Source organism: Brienomyrus brachyistius, unplaced genomic scaffold (assembly GCF_023856365.1).
Source record: "Brienomyrus brachyistius isolate T26 unplaced genomic scaffold, BBRACH_0.4 scaffold42, whole genome shotgun sequence".
NCBI lineage: Eukaryota > Metazoa > Chordata > Actinopteri > Osteoglossiformes > Mormyridae > Brienomyrus > Brienomyrus brachyistius.
The window spans coordinates 1650001-1671183 of NW_026042317.1; the positions used below are offsets into that span (position 1 = coordinate 1650001).

At 45.2% G+C, this 21183-nt stretch overlaps 2 protein-coding genes across 2 annotated transcripts in view; both read left to right on the forward strand.

Moving 5' to 3' along the window:
• Window positions 1–21183, forward strand: part of LOC125722766 (tripartite motif-containing protein 29-like) — a 133290-nt gene that overhangs the window by 17742 nt on the left and 94365 nt on the right. The window lies entirely within an intron of this gene.
• On the forward strand, window positions 18766–21130 carry LOC125722777 (uncharacterized). The gene is made up of 2 exons (XM_048998979.1): window positions 18766–18892; window positions 20155–21130. Exons 1-2 carry the CDS (start codon window positions 18781–18783, stop codon window positions 20898–20900), a joined length of 858 nt encoding a protein of 285 aa, XP_048854936.1. The 5' UTR covers window positions 18766–18780; the 3' UTR covers window positions 20901–21130.

The following is a 21183-nucleotide window of genomic DNA, read 5'->3' on the forward strand; positions in this document are numbered from 1 at the left end:
ATACAGAGATGAGAGTCTTTTACCAAGCGTACAGTGTCCAGAGTGTATGAGCATGACCACAGTGAGAAGAGGATCTGATGGATGGAGGACCTAAGTACCATAATCTTAGTAACGCATGAGCAGAATTGGACCATAAGAGGAACTGGCCGGCTCCATCTCACACATGGTACGTGGGTGTAGAAGTTACTCAAAACCATATGGCTGAAATCCTCCACATGTGCATTTTGAATGTATTGGGCATGTTGTCCTGTTTTAACCATGAGAATCCAGTGAGGGGCGGCTCAGTGGGTAACAGGGCTGCCTTGCAGCTGCAGTGTTGAATGTTTCCATCCTTCTCCTACGCTGTCTGTGTGGCGTTTGTTTGCTCTCTTTATCCCACATGGGTTTCTTCCTGCAGCGACTCTGACAGGCATCTGTAAATTGTCCGGACTCCATAACTGTGTGTGCCTTGTGATTAAATGGCATTGTATCCATGGTGGACCCCAGCTTTGTGCCCTGCGTTTCCTGTAATTGGCTCTGGGATACCCTTGTGATTTGTGAAGTGTTTGGAAGATGGATGCGTCTAATCTTAGTACTTACGTGATCTATCCCGTCTCCTCCCAATTGAGCCAGCAGAGGTCACTAATGGCCCTCCGTAACTCTCCTAACCCTCCCCAGCTGTATCCCATCGTTGACGTTCTCCACCCTGGTCTGTTATCCTCCTACACCTGTCTCCCGTCGGTGATTACTGTGTATAAATGTTCCTGCTCTCATGGTTCCTCAGCTCCGTCATCATTCTTCCAAGTGTTGTTTGCTGTATTCCCTTAATAAATCCTGTGTCTTTCCCAGAGCTACTGCATCTGAGTCGTCCTTAACCCACTTTATATTACTCATCACATAGAATATCCATTTACATTTAACCCCATAGACATTAGGCTTTTCTCGCAGGGGTCTAAGGTCAGAGAGCCCAATTGGACCAGTTCATCCAGATAAATACATTTGTAAAGAAATAGTAAATACATTTCCAATAAATTCCTATTACACATTGATGTTATAATCAGAAGCCACATTATGAAATGGAATATATCCAAACAGCATTTTAATCTGACCAGTAGGGCATGCTGTTGTACCACTTGTAGAAACACTTTTGCATTTACCAGACTTGTTTACCCAAAGTGACTTACAGCAGTGGGAAGGGTTATGTTTTATGCATATTCTTGGGGGATTTGAACCCATGACCAATGATTCATAAATGCAACACTCTACTTGTTCAGGTAGAGAATCTCTATGAAAAAAGTCCTAATGACTAAAATAAGTAATCAGCTCCTAATGCCAGGTAGCTGAAAACACAATGAGGTTCTTCCTCAATGTGATGCTGCCCAACTCAGCTGACGGGAATCTGATGAATCAGACATGCCTGCCAGTGTCCAGTTTAACCTTTGGGGTCCGTGGACTCAATGGCCAATTAGAGATGGCAGACAGCTGTCCGCATGGCCCCGATTAATAGATACTGTTGTATATACATTTATACTTACTTACATTTTACTTATTTATCAGAAGCTTTTATCAAAACGACATACAAATGAGGAAGCAGATTGACACTGTACGGTGCTGGGCGTCGCCCCGGTATGCAAAGTGCTTGGAAAGATTAAAAGCGACAAAACATTGTATCAAAGATCGAGTCCAAGTGCATCAATTATTAAAAATAATACTTAAGAATATCAGTAACAGAGCTCAGCACCAGCATGTATGGGCCCTCAGGACCTGTGATGATGAGCACAAAAACACCAACGCAAATCCCCAAACTGCACAATATTGTGTTTTGAGTGAAACCTCAATGAGTCTTTAGGTCCATGATACTGTAACAATTTCGAGGAACTTTGGCGCTACATGCAATTCCCAAAGCGCACCACTAGATGGCGGCTTCCTACCGTGAGCTGAAACAGCCGCCGTAGGGGCGATACGCGGCAAGTTTCCCCAGCCGCCAACCGGCGTGCACCGGGGCTGCGTCTGGGTCAGGCTTTTGCCTGCCGCTTTCCTCCAGCTTATTTTCTTGTGTAACTTGGTGCTGGGCTCCTCGCCATATCAACAAACTCAGCCTAGCAAACATTAAGAAATCTGGATGCTATGAAAGGATCGTCTACCATACTCCCATATTCCACTCTGCTTTCATCCGATTGTCTTTGGTTTGTGCTGCTGGGAACCATTATGACTGTCCTTTTATTTTGCTGCAAACGTAATCCTATGATCACATTATATCGCGACGTCCCTTGTCCCCACCCACGTTTTGTTGAAACTGCATGAAGGTCAGACCCACTTTTGTACCGTTTAAAACACGTGTTGATAATTTTTTCTCCTGCAAAAAAGAGCATTTACTTTTATTTTGGAGATATTTTTTTGCAAAGCGACTTACAATTGAGAAAGTGGCGAGTTGAGCAGCAAACTTAGGGCGGTGTGACTAAGCAGGTTTGGACCCACGAAGCTCAAATTCCACAGTCAAACAATTTAAAATTGTTTCTTTGAGAAGGCAGACGCAGGCAGTCACTGGTTCGTTTGGGGTTAAGGGCCTTAGTCACACGAGCATAGTGATATAAGCCACTGAGCCAAACGCCAACCCACAGCACTGACCTCTGGCAGAATTCACCTTTACAAGCATGTTTGGCAAATGCCACTAAGTACAAAACTGATGCACTTTTACATAAATAATTGTACTTATCATCAGGGTTCAAATGTCAGAAGTGCTTCTGCTACTCTTTAGTAAGGTTGCAAATTCCATCTGTCCATCCATCCATCTTCTGTAGCCAGGTATACACACGCACACACACAGAGGCGCACACATGCACGCTAACACGCACACACACACAGAGGCGCACACATGCACGCTAACACGCGCACACACACACAGAGGCGCAAACATGCACGCTAACACGCGCACACACACACACACAGAGGCGCACACATGCACGCTAACACGCGCACACACACACAGACGCACACACACAGAGGCGCACACATGCACGCTAACACGCGCACACACACACACACAGACGCACACACGCACGCTAACACGCGCACACACACACACAGACGCACACACGCACGTTAACACGCGCACACACACACAGACGCACACACGTACGCTAACACGCGCACACACACACAGAGGCGCACACATGCACGCTAACACGCGCACACACACACAGACGCACACACACAGAGGCGCACACATGCACGCTAACACGCGCACACACACACACAGACGCACACACGCACGATAACACGCGCACACACACACAGACGCACACACGCACGCTAACACGCGCACACACACACAGACGCTAACACGCGCGCACACACACACACACAGACGCACACACGCACGCTAACACACGCACACACACACAGAGGCGCACACATGCACGCTAACGTGCACACACACACAGAAGCACACACGCACGCTAACGCGCACACACACACAGACGCACACATACACACAGACGCACACACGCACGCTAACATGCGCACACACATACAGACTCACACACAGATGCTAACATGCACACACACACAGACGCACACACGCACACTAACGCACACACACACACACAGAGGCGCACACACGCACGCTAACGCGCACACACATAAACACACATGCGCACACAAACACGCACGCGCACGCACACAGAGGTCTGTAATTATATCTTTGTGGGGACTCTCCATTTGTTTCGATCGTGAAAACTCTAATCCCAACAATGACAGTCTACCCAGCCCCAATCTTAACCATAAGTAAGCAAACAAAATACAAGATTTTAGGTATTTTCAGTTTTGTGATTCTATTCACAGATTTTTTTATGAAATTGAGGTTATGTTTCTGGGGTGTGGGGAGTGAAAAATGTCCTTATATGGCAAAAGGTTTTTATCTCATCGTGGGGGACATTTGGTTCCCACAATGTAATACACTGTGTTCACAATTATTAGGCGAGTTGTGTTTTTGGGATTAATTTTAATAATAAACAAATATAGTGTCATCAGTCAGTCCAAAATGTTAATGAACCTGAAGCCTGAATGTTATGCAAAGGAAATGTGTCAACATTATCAGGGGAAAACACGTGTGTGCAGAATTGTTACACAACTATTATTGTGCAGAATTATTACACAACTATTAGTGTGCAGAATTATTACACAACTATTAGTGTGCACAATTATTACACAACTATTAGTGTGCAGAATTATTACACAACTATTAGTGTGCACAATTATTACACAACTGTTAGTGTGCACAATTATTATGCAACTAAATGAAAAACCTACATTTTCCCATCTGCCATGTTTATTATCATCTTTCAAAGTGCGAATAATAAAAAAACATCACATAATTTCCAAATAAACAATTCTGACATGAAATATCAATTAGTGAGCAATATAGCCACCTCCTTACGGACGCAGCAGGAAGTGTGAGTGTCCTGCAGGCTGGAGAGAGAGCTGCTGATGACGCGCTCAGCGGTCCGGACCCTTCAGAAGACTGTGCAGACCGCTGAGTGCATCATCGGCAGCTCCCTCCACAGCCTGCAGGACACTTACACTTCCCGCTGCATCCGTAAGGGCACCAGCATTGTGACTGACCGGTACCATCCAACCCACGAACTGTCTACTACCCCTCTTCCATCCGGAAGAAGATTCTGCAGCATCAGGAGCAGATCTGCACGACTGTGCAATAGCTTCTTCCCCCAAGCAGTCCGGCTGCTGAACAGCAATAAGTCTTCCATTCATGGAATCTGTTATTTTCTTGATCTGTTGACGATAAACTTTTTGTGCAGCAGCAACCACAGCCTCCCAGACACTGTTCAGAGAGCTGTACTGCTTTCCTTCACTGTAAATCTCCCATATAAGCAGGGCCCACAAGTTCTCAATAGGGATTATGTCAGGTGATTATGTCATTATTTTATCATCCTTAAGGCCTTTACTGGCTAGCCATGCAGTGGAGTACTTCAATGCATGCGATGGAGCATTGTCCTGCATAAAAATCATGGTCCTCCTGAAAGATGCTGACTTTATCCTGTACCGCTGCTTGAAGAAAGTGTCTTCTAAAAACTGACAGTAGGTTTGGGAGTTGAATTTGAATCCATCTTGGCATTTTTTGGGAAAGTAGAGTGTACCCTTGGGGAGGTGGGCTCCGGCTGGGCTTAAGATACGGTTTCATTAATGAGACTCACATGGTCAGAAGGTTTGAGGTAAACGAGTCTCACTGGCTGTTTCTGAAGGTGGGACCCCCCCCCCCCCCCAATAAAAATCTCACGTCTTCCCATTAAAATAATAATTGTAACTCTCCACTATGATTATTCATGTTACAAGGTCCAACTGACAGCACTACTTTGAGGAGAGTTCTTCATCTTCTACCTGTGTGTTGGTAGAATAGTGATTCAGAACATGGGCTTGTGATCTGAAGCAGGCGGGTGTTCGCCGTTGTACCTTTGAGGGAGGTTCCTCACTAAATTAGCCTAGTTGTGGGCATCTCCATCACTGCAGTGTGCGAGGGCTTGGTAATCTAGCCACTTGCAGTTGTTTCCCGTTTTAAGGTTCCCTTTTAATACCGCTTGTAATCAGTCAGTGGATGGCGATTTGGTGGAGTGTCCCGGACCGGCGTGAGCCAGGCAGCCGGCGGGATACTGAGCCACTACAATTGCTGCTGTTTTGTCCTGCTGTGTTTTCTGCTTTTGTTTCGTTTTTTATTTTGTTTTCGGGTTTCCTGTTTAATTAGTATTAAGTATTTATGTGTTTTGTTTAGTTTGTTGTACGTAAACCGTGGGGAGCCGGTCGGGAGGCTTGGTGTTGGGTGGTGAGGATCTGGTTTGGGGGGGGGGTAGGTCGTGGCGATATAGCGCTGCGTGGTCGCTCTGCCTTCTTAGCCCACCCCCCTGGTGTGTGTATCTACGCCATGTGATGTGGTGACCCTGTGGAGTACCTTCTGACAGTGTGTCCCCCCACCCCAAGGTAATAGCTGCTGGGTTTGGGTTTCTTTGTGTGATTGGAGTGTTATTCTAACATGATTTGATTTGTACCATTTGTGGGTAATTTTTAAAGTAATTGCTTTGCTGTTTGGTTTTTCCTTTGGAGTGTTAACTGAACGCAGAATAATAAAGGCAGTGTTCATGGTCTTCACGTCCCCCGGGCGGTGATTATGAATTTGTGTGCTTTTATATCGGAGTGGGCGTAGTCGGCAGGATTTCACCAGTACATGGTGCAGATGTGACTCCCTGATCGCTCCCTGAGGAGGTTAGGTGAGATTTTTTTTTGATTTTTAATTTTTTGGTGTTTAATTTGTCATAGTGGAAAGGCAAAGTAAAACAGCAGCATTAGTTTCCCAGGAGCCGCTACTATTTTGAGTAAATTTAGTTTGCCGGGCTTCGTTTGTGCCGTCTAGTTTTATTGTCCTATTGTCATTATGGACGACGAAGTGCAGCAGCTCAGGAATTTGTTGGGGCAGCTCCAGCCTGATAATGATCGTTTGCACCAGGAATGAGCAGAAGTTCCAGGTCCCTCTACTGCCACCCAATCCTCCCCCGCACCTCCACCTGTTTCGGTCGAGCCTCGTGTCTATACTGAACGTTTTACTTTTATTTCTAGAGACCGGAAGTGTCCAATGTTTGGGGGCAGGTCTGGTGTGAGCTTTGAGGAGTGGGAGGAAGAGGTGCGAGTTTGTATGCGGGCCCGGCTTCTGTCGTCTGCTGATCAAGCATTTTTTCTTTTTGACCATTTAGAAGCAGAAGCTAAGGAGGTGATTAAATATGGCCCTGCTGTTGAACGGGGTGACCCAAACAGGAGATACTGGCACATGGAGAGTCACGTCACCGGTTACAGGGTGGTCCCACACGCAACTACAACCGGATCTTATATACGCACGCTGGCCACAACAATTAATCTATCAATTCAACAAAATCACGATACCTGAAAAGATCGCACATGGAACTCATGTTTTTTTTCATCGGTACATGTCAGGGTCTTATGTTCACCAGAAATGGTTGTCAGTTCAACAAGACATGTATCAGGATGCACCAAGAGAGCTACAGAAAGTCAGTGATACCAGATGGGCATGCAGGTACTATGCATGTAAAAATATCATGGACAGACTGCCAGCTGTATTGCGTGTACTACATGAGATAAATGGAGAAAGCAGTGTGGAGAGATCAGTGGATGCACGGGGCCTGCTTTCACAAGTAGACCTTATCTTTATTGGAATTCTAGCAGTTCTTAGGAAGATTCTTGGGGAAGCCAAATATCTGTCAGACATGCTTCAAGCACCTTCCCTTGATCTAGCTAGAGCTGTGGACCTAATCCAGGCCCTACAGGACACTTTATGGGAATACAGGGGTGAATCATGTTTTGATCAACCGTGACAAGATACTGTGTACAGCAAAAATGTATAATGTTGTAGTTGAGGCTGTTTTTTTTGTGATTATAATTTTATCATTCCGTCAATTTATCAGAAGGCACATACAGGACAGAGATACCACAAGAATAAATGACAAAAAAAGCAGCAAGAGAAAGGAGAAAAAAGAAAAGAAAAAAAGAAAAGGAAACACAGAACAACTTTTCACACTTGACATGTTGGCAGCAAACTCATATAAACTAGACCATTCAAAGAAGCTCTTTAAGAGCAGCAGCCATATTCCTCCAGGTATTTACAGTGATTGCTTTGCCTTGTTAATCTTTGCAGTGGTATACTCTAAATAGACAATGTAATGGAATGAGACAATCCAGAATTGCTTCAGGTTTGTATCAGGGTGTATCCATCGCTGTAGTGTGGTTTTCTTAGCAGCTGTAAAGCCTGCCTTTAACAGTTTTTTATCACGTAATGAGAACTGGTACATCAAGTCATCGTTAAGCAATAGTAAGCAAGGCTCCATGTCAAAGTATAGTCCAGTAAGATCACATTACACACGAGTGACAAGCTTCCATAAATGTTGGGTCACTGGACAGTCCCAGGACATGTAGAAACGTACCGGTAGTGTCAGTGTTGCAAATGCTGCAGTATGGATGGGGAGCAGGTTTGATGAGATACCGTTTGTAGGGTTACAATAGAAAGGATGGATAGTTTTAAAGTGAATACGTACATGACTAAGGTTTTTGGAAGTAAGGCAAAGATTCGACCGCACTGTTTCCCAAACCGGGTGGAATCCTAACCTAGAAAGTTCTAAATCCCATTTTGACAGAATCTTCAAAGGCTTATGAACGTTAAGGAGTAAATTGTTGTAAATGTTTGTGACTGTGCCTTTAGATGCCTCGACAGGATCGATCCAGCTAAACATTGGGTGATCATCTAAGACAGAATTCCATGGCACAGCATAGGCCTTCATTGTGGATCGTAGCCTGAGGTCGAAGAAAAATGAGAAGCCAGGCAGACTGTATTCTTTTTGAATGTCCTGGAATGTGCGCACAACATTCGCATCAAACGTATTAGAAAATGTGAAAACCCCCTTGGATGACCAGGGGGGACAAACAAAAGCTTTATAGTCTGACAGAAAGTGGAAATTGTTCCATAAAGGAGATTGTTGACCTATTACTTTTTCGGCGTTGTACCATGCAGCTAAGGTGGATGAAAAGATACAACCAAGTTTGTGTCGTGATTTACGAAGACCTACCCCTGGGAAAGGTAAGTCCTGGAGTCCGTGGGGATGCACTATAGCCGATTCAATACCTCTCCACGACACTACACTGCCTGCGTCTGTCCAAGTGCGCATAGCCCTAATTTGAAATGCCCAATGCTAGAGCTTAAAATCAGGGAGGGCGAGGCCACCGTCTGATTTGGTGCGCTGTAAAACTGAGAAGCGTTTCCTGGGTTGTCTGCCGTTCCAAATAAATTTGGATACAATGGAATTCAAATCTTCAAAATAATTTGGAGGTGGTACACATGGAATCATAAAAGACCAAAAGATCCATCCATCCATCCATTTTCCAAACCGCTTATCCTATTGGGTCGCAGGGGGTCCGGAGCCTATCCCGGAAGCAATGGGCACGAGGCAGGGAACAACCCAGGATGGGGGGCCAGCCCATCGCAGGGCACACTCACACACCATTCACTCACACATGCACACCTATGGGCAATTTAGCAACTCCAATTAGCCTCAGCATGTTTTTGGACCGTGGGGGGAAACCGGAGTACCCGGAGGAAACCCCACAACGACATGGGGAGAACATGCAAACTCCACACACATGTGACCCAGGTGGAGACTTGAACCCGGGTCCCAGAGGTGGGAGGCGACAGTGCTAACCACTGCACCACCAGACCAAAAGATAAGTGAGTAAAATATTCATTTTGATTGAACGGCATCTTTAGCTAGATAAAGACGTGGAGACAAAAGGCTGGAGGAGATAAAGACAGCGCAGAAAGAAGACGACGTATGCAGACAAGTGACAAACCACTGTTTCACAGAATGGCCAGAGAGATGTAAGTTAGATCCAGACATTAAACCATACTGGCAGCACAGAATGGATTTTCACCTTGCTCACGACCTTCTCATGAAGGGAGAAGGACTTGTGATACCTCCCCCCTTGAGAGCGGATGTTCTTCAGCGTCTGCATGAAGGCTATCAGGGAATTACAAAATGCCGAGCCAGAGCTACACAGTCAGTATGGTGGCCCGGTATCACAGCACAGATTAGCCAGATGGTGGACAGCAGGATCCTAAATGGCCAGATCTGCAAGTTTTTCGCAAGCAGAATGAGGAGAGAAGGCGTCAGCAGGCAAAACACTACAACCGCAGACTCCGCTCCAGACCTCTCGCAGAACTGACATCTGGTCAGACAGTTTGGATTAGCACAGAAGGGACTGCTGGGAGTCGTCAGACCTGCAGATACTCCTAGACCATATGTGGTAGAGACTGATAAAGGTCATCTTTGGCCTACAGGGACTGTTACTAGGTCAAGTTGACTGGAAAACCACCTGACAGAATGGACTTGTGAACAAAGAGGGAACAAAGAGGGAAGTTCAGTAGAAGAGAGAGAGAGAGAGAGAAAGAGAGAGAGAGAGAGAGAGAAGGAGGTTGTTGATAGCAGTAACAGAAATTAATGTCAAAAGGTACACAGCACATTTGACTTAGCTAAAAGGAGGAGGTGTAATAATAGGACTACTGTTCCCATAATGCTCTATTCCCCACAGTGCTTTTGTGCCTTGTATGCGGTATTCCAGTTGTTGTATTAAACACGATCTAACCATGTAGAGACAGTCCTACCTGCTCATTATACAGTTTAGTTAGGGTGATGACAGTTAAGTTACTTTGGTTAGTCTTTATTTATTTATTATTTTTTTATTTTGGGTTATTTCTGTATGTTTTTCCCTTTTTTTAATTTTCTTTAATTACATTTGGTTGTTTGGAGCCTATTGACACTTGATAGAGGGATTTAATGGACAATAAAGAATGTGCATCCTATCCTATCCTGTAAGGCATTCAAGTTTGTCCATCAGCCCACAGGCCAGCAAGCAAAGGCAGTTTAAAGTTAATAAAAGTTTAGATGAATGCAAGTATTTTCTGGCTGATCATGTACACGGGACTGATTGCTTCCTAATCGTATAGTTTTTATTGTTTATCGTTTTATATGTTTTATCCTGATTAATTCTGCAAGGTATAATGACAGACAGACAATATGTAAATCAATTTTGAAATCAGCCTATGGCTGGGCAATATTGTACAACAGTAAAGTTTTTTTCATAGGAAATGATATTGATAATTATCACGATATAATTTTATTCTACATTTTTACTTAAAATTCACATAATTGCGTTTAAAAAGGCAACGTGAAAATTGAGAAACGTGGAAATTGAACTGACTGCAAACGTAAATCTAAATTTAATAAATCATATATATGATATTTGAATGATGTGAGAATGTGCCCTGCGATGGGCTGGCCCCACACCTTGGGTTGTTCCCTGCCTCGTGCCCATTGCTTCCGGGATAGGCTCCGGACCCCCCGCAACCCAGTAGGATAAGTGATTTGGAAAATAGATGGATGGATATATATGATATTTGATGTATACACAGGCCTATAGAGGACTCAGACGTCAATCCCTCACACAGGCCTATAGAGGACTCAGACATCAGCCCCTCGCACAGGCCTATAGAGGACTCAGACATCAGCCCCTCGCACAGGCCTATAGAGGACTCAGACGTCAGCCCCTCACACAGGCCTATAGAGGACTCAGACATCAGCCCCTCGCACAGGCCTATAGAGGACTCAGACATCAGCCCCTCGCACAGGCCTATAGAGGACTCGGACGTCAGCCCCTCACACAGGCCTATAGAGGACTCGGACGTCAGCCCCTCACACAGGCCTATAGAGGACTCGGACGTCAGCCCCTCACACAGGCCTATAGAGGACTCGGACGTCAGCCCCTCACACAGGCCTATAGAGGACTCGGACGTCAGCCCCTCGCACAGGCCTATAGAGGACTCGGACGTCAGCCCCTCACACAGGCCTATAGAGGACTCGGACGTCAGCCCCTCACACAGGCCTATAGAGGACTCAGACATCAGCCCCTCGCACAGGCCTATAGAGGACTCGGACGTCAGCCCCTCACACAGGCCTATAGAGGACTCAGACGTCAGCCCCCCACACAGGCCTATAGAGGACTCAGACGTCAGCCCCTCACACAGGCTTATAGAGGACTCAGACGTCAGCCCCTCACACAGGCCTATAGAGGACTCGGACGTCAGCCCCTCACACAGGCCTATAGAGGACTCAGACGTCAGCCCCCCACACAGGCCTATAGAGGACTCAGACGTCAGCCCCTCACACAGGCTTATAGAGGACTCGGACGTCAGCCCCTCACACAGGCTTATAGAGGACTCAGACATCAGCCCCTCGCACAGGCCTATAGAGGACTCGGACGTCAGCCCCTCACACAGGCCTATAGAGGACTCAGACGTCAGCCCCCCACACAGGCCTATAGAGGACTCAGACGTCAGCCCCTCGCACAGGCCTATAGAGAACTCAGACGCCCCTCCCACGGGCCTATAGAGGACTCAGACTTCAGACCCTCACACAGGTCTATAGAGGACTCAGACGTCAGCCCCTCACACGGGCCTATAGAGGACTCAGACGTCAGCCCCTCACACAGGCCTATAGAAGACTCAGACATCAGCCCCTCACAAAGGCCTATAGAGGACTCAGACGTCAGCCCCTCACACAGGCCTATAGAGGACTCAGACGTTAGCCCCTCACACAGGCCTATAGAGGACTCGGACGTCAGCCCCTCACACAGGCCTATAGAGGACTCGGACGTCAGCCCCTCACACAGGCTTATAGAGGACTCGGACGTCAGCCCCTCACACAGGCCTATAGAGGACTCGGACGTCAGCCCCTCACACAGGCCTATAGAGGACTCGGACGTCAGCCCCTCACACAGGCCTATAGAGGACTCGGACGTCAGCCCCTCACACGGGCCTATAGAGGACTCGGACGTCAGCCCCTCACATGGGCCTATAGAGGACTCAGACGTCAGCCCCTCACACAGGCTTATAGAGGACTCAGACATCAGCCCCTCGCACAGGCCTATAGAGGACTCAGACGTCAGCCCCCCACACAGGCCTATAGGGGACTCAGACGTCGGTCCCCTCACACAGGCCTATAGAGGACTCAGACGTCAGCCCCCCACACAGGCCTATAGAGGACTCAGACGTCAGCCCCTCGCACAGGCCTATAGAGAACTCAGACGCCCCTCCCACGGGCCTATAGAGGACTCAGACTTCAGACCCTCACACAGGTCTATAGAGGACTCAGACGTCAGCCCCTCACACGGGCCTATAGAGGACTCAGACGTCAGCCCCTCACAAAGGCCTATAGAGGACTCAGACGTCAGCCCCTCACACAGGCCTATAGAGGACTCGGACGTCAGCCCCTCACACAGGTCTATAGAGGACTTGGACGTCAGCCCCTCACACAGGCCTATAGAGGACTCGGACGTCAGCCCCTCACACAGGCCTATAGAGGACTCGGACGTCAGCCCCTCACACAGGCCTATAGAGGACTCGGACGTCAGCCCCTCACACAGGCCTATAGAGGACTCGGACGTCAGCCCCTCACACAGGCCTATAGAGGACTCGGACGTCAGCCCCTCACATGGGCCTATAGAGGACTCAGACGTCAGCCCCTCACACAGGCTTATAGAGGACTCAGACATCAGCCCCTCGCACAGGCCTATAGAGGACTCGGACGTCAGCCCCTCACACAGGCCTATAGAGGACTCAGACGTCAGCCCCTCACACAGGCCTATAGAGGACTCAGACGCCCCTCCCACGGACCTATAGAGGACTCAGACGTCAGCCCCTCACACGGGCCTATAGAGGACTCAGACGTCAGCCCCTCACACAGACCTATAGAGGACTCGGACTTCAGCCCCTCACACAGACCTATAGAGGAATCACTGAAAGTATCCTTACCAGTGGCAGAGAGAGGAAATCTCTTCAAGGAGTTGTTGTAAAAACTGCATAAAGGATCATAGGCTCTGACCTCCCCTCTTTGGACACATTAAATACACAATGCCTTCGGAGGAAAACTCAGGACATACTCAGTGATCAACATCACCCAGCATTATGCCTGTTTAGGAGGAAGAATTTTAGGATACAACCTAAGACACCGCAGGCCAGAGAGCATGACCGCCTACAAAACACGATTCTACAACAGCTTTATCCCAGCCACAGTTAGACTGATGGCTAAGCACATTAAAGTGGGTATGAAATACAGGCCCCCCACTTCCCCCGTGGACATTACCTGGACAGTTACCACTCCAAAGAGGCAATCAGACACATCGGAGCACTACAGCCTCACTTTCATTCTTTCCCTTAGGTAGTCAAATAACTCTTTCAGTGCAATAGTCTAACAAACATGTGCAATATTCCACTTTTCTGTACATTATACTGTCTTGATATTATTTCTGTGAAATAATTCACTCACACACCCAGGCCATGCACTCTGTATCCTGTATCTGCATCTGTACACAGTGTGTATCCACTTACTACGTCCTGGAATTAGTGTGTTGGCTGCTTTTATTATTTACATTTTTTATATTATGTTATTTTATTTTTTAAAAAACTGTCTCTTCTCCTCTGTCTCTCTATTTTATAAAAATGACTCTGGGAGATACGCACAAGAATTCCAATGTACTTCTACTGACCTGTTCCTGTGCAAATGGCAATAAAGATATCTACTACTACGCTACCAATGATTAACCAGGCCCTTCAGGTCTGGGTGTGCAGCAGGTCCACAGGACAGAAGAGTTCAGGACAACTGACTTCACTGACTCGACCTGGTCCACTGATGCTGAATAACCTCTCAGGTGACAATGAGCGAAAGCGGAGAGATGTAGGTGGGAGCTATGGAAGTGAGAAGAGTGAGCAAACTGTAGGATATACCCAAGATGACGTAAACCAGGATGGGTTACCAAAACATAAGAGTGGAAATTGGTGGTATAAAAGGGCTGATACACCGCTGCTTCATTAGGGAGGAGGATTGTGTGGTGTGTGCGAGTGCAGAGCCTCCAGCTCAGGGGGTCCCGTTCCCGTACACTAATAACCAGTGTGGAGACTGGGGAATGGAGAGAGTTAGAAGAGTCTGGAAGGGTCTGTGTCAGGATGGTTTGATTCCCCTGATAAAGTATGCAAACTTAAATCTAGTCCGAAAGTGCGCATGCAGTACTGTCCATATTAGTGCCTGATATACCAGGGAAATATTAAATATGCTTATAGGGTGGACAGTTTAGGCCTTGGGAAGGGGGACAGCGATATATTATGGGGCAGAAATTGAGTTTTTTTCAAGGGACTTCCTTGTGAGTGTTTTAAGAATAATGGGACAGAGGAGGTAGGCATCTCCGGGGGTAACTGTGGAACTGTTTGGGATGTGAAGGGCGACCAAATGCAGAATGGAGAAGTATCGAGCATTCCACTGGATGCATTAGAGAGCCAGAGCGTACCTCTGACAGATACGTGGTGGCTGTGTGGTCAGGAGGGAGGATTGAGGCCTCCTCTCCCCAATAATTATGGAGGCCTCTGCACTAGGGGGATGTTAGCTAGCCAGGTGGATATTTACTCTGACAAACAGCCCTCTAGGTCCCACAGGTTTGTTACGAGCTGCGAAGATGATCCCAGTGTGTATATAGATGCCATATGCCAGCCGAGACGCATTCCAGAGAAATATAAGGTGAGAAGTGAGATAGCTGCAGGGTTTGAATCATTATTAATTTGGCCTACTGTTAACAAAAATGTGGAATGGATAAATTATTTGTACTATAATCAGTAGAGGTTTATCAACTATACTCAGGAGGCACTCGCATCTCTGGGGGAGCAGCTTCAGGCCACCAGTCTGATGGCATGACAGAACAGGGTGGCCCTGGATTGGCTCCTGGCAGAGAAAGGGGGAGTGTGTGTGCTGTTTGGGGATCAGTGCTGTACATTTATTCCCAATAATACAGCCCTGGATGTTTCATTTACTGAGGGTATGAGAAAGTTACAGGGGTTACAGGATGAGATGGCGAGAAATTCGGGACAACATGACGGGTTGTTTGACTGGTGCTATAATATGTGGGGTAGTTGGCAGTAAGCCCTTATGAAAGCACTCTGTGTGCGTGCTGTGTTCATTCTTGCTTTGCTACTAATCTTTTGTTGTGTAGTTCCTCTTGTTCACTCCCTAGTGGGAAGAGCGCTGTCTCAGCAGGCGACTATAGCTGCAATGTTTAGAGTGGTGGGAGGACCGTTTGGAGCGGCAACCTCCTGGACCAACACGGAAACGGATGGCGACATAGACACCTTGGATACGCTCCTGCCCATAGCTGAAGTTCGGCCGTACCGCCTGTGAATACTCCATGTTGGAAACGCTGCAGCCTGCCTGCCGCCCACGACACCTGGGACTTTCCTGCTCATGACAGAGTGCCTGTTATAGTAATCTACAGTGTTATCAGTTAACCTTTCAGTTATCTTTGTATTAGCCGTATATGTTTATGTAATGAGCTTGTGGTAGGTGATGTACTCCTGGTAGATTATGTATTCCTGATAATATATGCAATGTATCCTGGGGAGTTCATTGCTGTTGGTTGATTCTGAGTGTTGATAGTTTGTGAGCCATGTCAGCCATGGACCCCGAAGGGGGGCCGCGCCTGTGGCGGGCTGGGAGTGGAATTTCCCTAGATCTTAGGGTTTTAGCCCTCCCTCCTAGGCTGGATGGACAGAATTGTGTGTGGGACTCTTTAGAATCCCAAAGGGGGGAAATATATGGGATATTATTTAGCACTATACAATGTAGAATATAATCATTACGGTATTATTAAAAAGCATGCCAAATACCCGTGATGTAATCATTACAATGTAATCATTATAATGTAATCAACACAATGTAATCAATTGAGTATGTATTTGCACCTTGTATTAGCCTCAAACTTTCTGTTAGCTACTTTATGTTAGCCCTGAATGCATGAATATCCACCTTTATTAGTGTTATGCCTTATCATTATGTTGAATGACAAATATATTATCAACCCTCTAATTAGACAATGTGCAACAGGTTGAAGCTGCCAAGGTTTGCTACTGAAGGAAGGTATTCGCCCGAGTTCCCCAAAAGTTCACGACTGAGCATTTTTAAAAAACCAATTGGAGATGGTCGCACCACCATTATGTTCGGCTGAGGGACCAAACAGTAAAAGAAATGATGGACAAACTTATCACCTAGGGGTGTGGATTGATGTAAAAAACAATGATTGTGAATGGTTGAAGGAATGATGATGCTTAAGTGACGAGATATTGTTAAATGATAAGAACTTGTATAAAAATAGGTATAAAACAGTACTGGACACACTTTAAGTGTCCGGCCTTGGTTGTAACTTGTTTGCAATAAAGACTGAATTTGGATCTACACCAGCGGCTTCTGACTTCTGATTTAGCAGGGAATGAAAAACCACAAAACTAACATTTTGCCTTTTTCCCCATCTGTAACTGTTATTATGTTATTATCATTTAGAACTGAATATCCATACTCCCTTTTAATCTCATGCATCTTTTTTATCATTCCCCAGACTTTACTAATGTCAGTTTCCCATCCTACTGAATTACAGAAGGACCTCCAAAACTCCCTCTTTGCTCATTTAACTACCCTCCTTACGTTAGCCTGCAACTTTTTGTACTCAATCAAATTCTGAAAGTTGTGAGTACTTTTTAACATTGTAAAAGCTTTGTTTTGAGACTTAAGTGCAGTATCACATTCCTTTGTTTACTATGAGATCTTTGGTTAGTCTGCTTTGCTGCCTCTAGAATTACTGCATCATGGTTAGATTTCTTTTGTCCGACATGAAGCCGGCCCTGCAAAACGTCACCTAACGTCACCAAGTCACATGGTACAAAAACCTACAAAACGATCGTGACAGATCGTGCAGCACGTGCAGAGAGCAAGAAAGATCGTGCAGCACCTTTCAGCCGGCATAACTGTAAATGTCACTACTATGTGCCCCTGGCTTATTTTGTAAATGTCTCGTAAATGTTCTTGTTTGTTTTGTTAATCTTAATGGTCACTGGTCAGCTATTACTTCTGTTGTAATTTAAAGCTTCAATAACAAAAATAATAAAAAAAACCTCTCAGCCGGCTGCACAAACTGGAACTGCCTCCGTGACACAACTTTGCCCTTATTGGCTGAACAATTTTAGCATGACGTTTGTATCTCTGGAAGTTCCGATGCGTTATCTGCTATTTCTCCCGAAAAGCCTGTAAAGAAGTAAAGTTTCAATAAATGCTCTAATAGTACACATAAGTTAATCGTTTATTTATTGTTAGTTACTGTAATGTTGCGCTGCTTTATGTGTTTAATCGTCTAGTCTGTGAAGAAGACATTCAAGTAAGAATTGCATTGTATTCTGTGCATGACAATAAAAACTTTGAATCCTTGAAATAAATGTATTTGATCTTTTTCCTGGCAGCTATCTTTTCACTGCTAGCAGTTTGGATCAGGAGTTGGTTATTGTAGAAGAAGTAATGTGCATGCAGGTGATATTTGTATAGATGTATCTACACCCTTCTGGCAGTGCGGCCATCTCAGTCAGGTCTCGCACTACGAGGAGTAGAAGTTGTCTAGTTTGGCTGCTGTCAGTTTATATTACAAGTTTATATTACAGTTTATATTATTATATTACACTCCTGCAGCCGCCGGCAGATGGCGCTCCCCCTCACGTCAGCTGCAGTCAGACCTAAGTGAAGTCGAACGCACCCAATGGCTCCTCCCCATTCCCAATTATCAAAAAACCCACTAATTGAATGGGTCGCGTAATTATCGCTATGAATTCTGGGAGTCTGTGCAACTTCAAGACCGCAGCTCTCGTGTTACTTATAACAAGGAAGGAATATTATTCTATATTTTTAATGGCGACCGAATGATTGATTGATATAATGTAGTGTTTCATTCTATATCCTGTTTTGATAAGATATCGACATTTCGTAAACATTCGATATACAGTTAAACCATAATTGGTCCGTCTTGTTTCTTTGTCACCCAGAAACTTCACAACTGTGTTGTGAGCGGATTTTCAGCGCTTATATGTTTTTAAACTTGTCTTAAAATTTTGTGGTACTTCTACGTTTCTGCGCTTTTGTAAATGTAGATCGTATGTTTTGTCATTTGATTAAAGCGTTTGAAGACTTTGCAGCGCGCTGACACCAATCGGCCACCGTAGCTTAGCAACCGAATCATAACAATTCTTTTCCGTTTAGAGTTTTCATTTGAACATTTAAAGCAGCTCAGACTTGCAGTTTATCAGCAAGAGAGAAGACGCGAAAGATGTCCATCGTGAAAACCACCGTGAATCTCCAGAGGATTGACTGGCTGCTGCCGAAAGGTGCAGTCAGTGTGCGGATCGCCCCGGAATACATCCCCGGTCCAGTTGGCCGAGGTAAGGATGGCAAAATGATGCCCAGACTAACTCAGCACTTAAAGAGTTAATTCTTCTTCTTGAATCTTCTGTTCTATTATCTTGTTTTAGAAGTACATGTCTAAATAATAAAGTAGTTCACCTTTAGCTTTAATATACGGGAGTCTTTTTGCATGTCTACTGCATTATATAATGAAATCAGTAAAATCTGTGCCTGTGCTGTGTTTAAACATCAGAGAAAATCATCATGAAGTGGTAAAGTAACAGCTGAATATGTCCTAATATACGGTGTTTCCCCGAAAATAAGACAGGGTCTTATATTCATTTTTGCTCCAAATGACGCGTTACGGCTTATATTAAGGTAGTATTTTCCCAAGTATAACATGCTACAGTATATTTACCGGTATTCATGAAAAAGAATCCACATTTATTCAAACACAGACATCATGTCATCTTCTAACAGTATCTTTCCATGTAAACAATTTGACGGTGAATTTATTCATGAACAAAATTCTGCTGTATACTGCATATGTTTATTCAAATATAGTCGTCATGTCATGTTCTTCTGGAACATCATCGTAAATCTCCAAGTTCCAAATTCCGTCCTGAATATCTCGCAACTCAATTTCCTGTAGAACCAGTGTCCCCAATCTCTCATGTTTAGCAATAACTCTGTCCTTAAATGAGCGCCTCTTGTCCATGTAGCCTTCTCGTAGTACAACCGCATCTCATTCTAGTTACCGTACAATCCATGGGACAATAACTAGGGCTTATATTACGAGCTTCTTGAAAAATCATGTTAGGGCTTATTTGCGGGGAAACGCGGTAGTAATCAGAAAAAGCATAAATCTTAGTTTGGTACCTTGAGAGTGAATAAATAATGCAACTTATGGAAAGTGTAAGATAAGTAAAGGATTTGACTTAATAGTCAGTTGTTGATGCCAGCATTTGGATTGAGTGGGCTGCTATATTTGATGCACATGAACCTTTCCAGTGTTGTTTTTCGCTGTTGTTCTGCGTATCAGGGAATCTGTGCACAAACTGGCTTGTTTTTATAGGTCAGGTTCCCCTGCTGAAACGCAGACGGCCCAAGTCAAGACCAGCGCATAAGTTTCCCAAGCGTGTGTTTCCTGTATCCAATAAAGACGGCAGAATTTTTCTTAGTGTGCAATACCGACTGCCAAGTGTGATATCTGTGATGGTTGTGATGTAGTGTTGTTGTACAGTGACATAATGTTTCATTTAAATTAAATATGCTGTCCCCTGTCTTTATAATCCCAAAGGACAAACCAGTTCCAGTGATGCTGGCCGTCGGAAGAAGTGCCGCACCAGGCCGCCGGCAGCCAGCTCCCTGACCACGTCTGCCTCTCCTGGATCTGCTGCCATCCCGGTGGCAACCAGCAGGGGTCAGCAGGGCACAGGCCGCCGTAGAAATACGGCGGGAGGCCGGTCAGGGCGAAGAAGGAGGTATGACCAACAGAAGGGGTTAGAGCCTAAGCCCAGCTCACCAACCTTCTCCTCCTCTTCATTTTTATTTCCGTCTTCAGCCCCCTCCCCTTTTGTTTCATCCCCATTTCTTTTTATGGGCTCTTCTGTTTTATTGCCACACTTAGTCACACCTGTAAGCCCAGCTCCACATCCATTTTCAGCTCCAGGCATGGTTCATCTGACCCCTCTGCTTCAGGCTCCAGCACAGGCTGTAGCCGCCTCATCTCACCTGGAGAAATTCTATTGGTTGTATAACTATTATGTAACAAAGTACTCTAAAATGACCTATGACGCCAAGTGCTTTACTGAGTACTGGTGTCAGGAGTTTTGGAACAGACATTTAAATGAAATTAACTTAGCGAAACAGGGGAAGAATGAGGATAATGAGGGTACTCATTCAACCAAGAGGCGTAGGATTGATGAAGATGAGTTCATCTTTCCTATTGATGCACTGGAGCAGCTAAGTACCATGCCCAGGGCTCAGGAGATGGGTGTGGAGATGGGCTATCAGTCAGATGCACATAGCTACATTTCCCTGTAGATTCAGCACATAATTACACGAGAGTTGTCATACATACTTAGGATAAGATAAAATTAGGATATGTTACCATGTAGTTCTATAGCATAAGGTACTATAGGATAAGATTAAGATAGGATAAGGTTAAGATTGTATATAATAAGATAGGACAAGTTAAGATAGTCTTAACTTGTATGCCATTTTATGTTTTACAGACATGATAAATTACCATAAGTTTAGGATAAGATTATATAAGATAATTTTATTCTATGTTAAGATAGGATAGGTTACGGTAAGCTTAAGATTG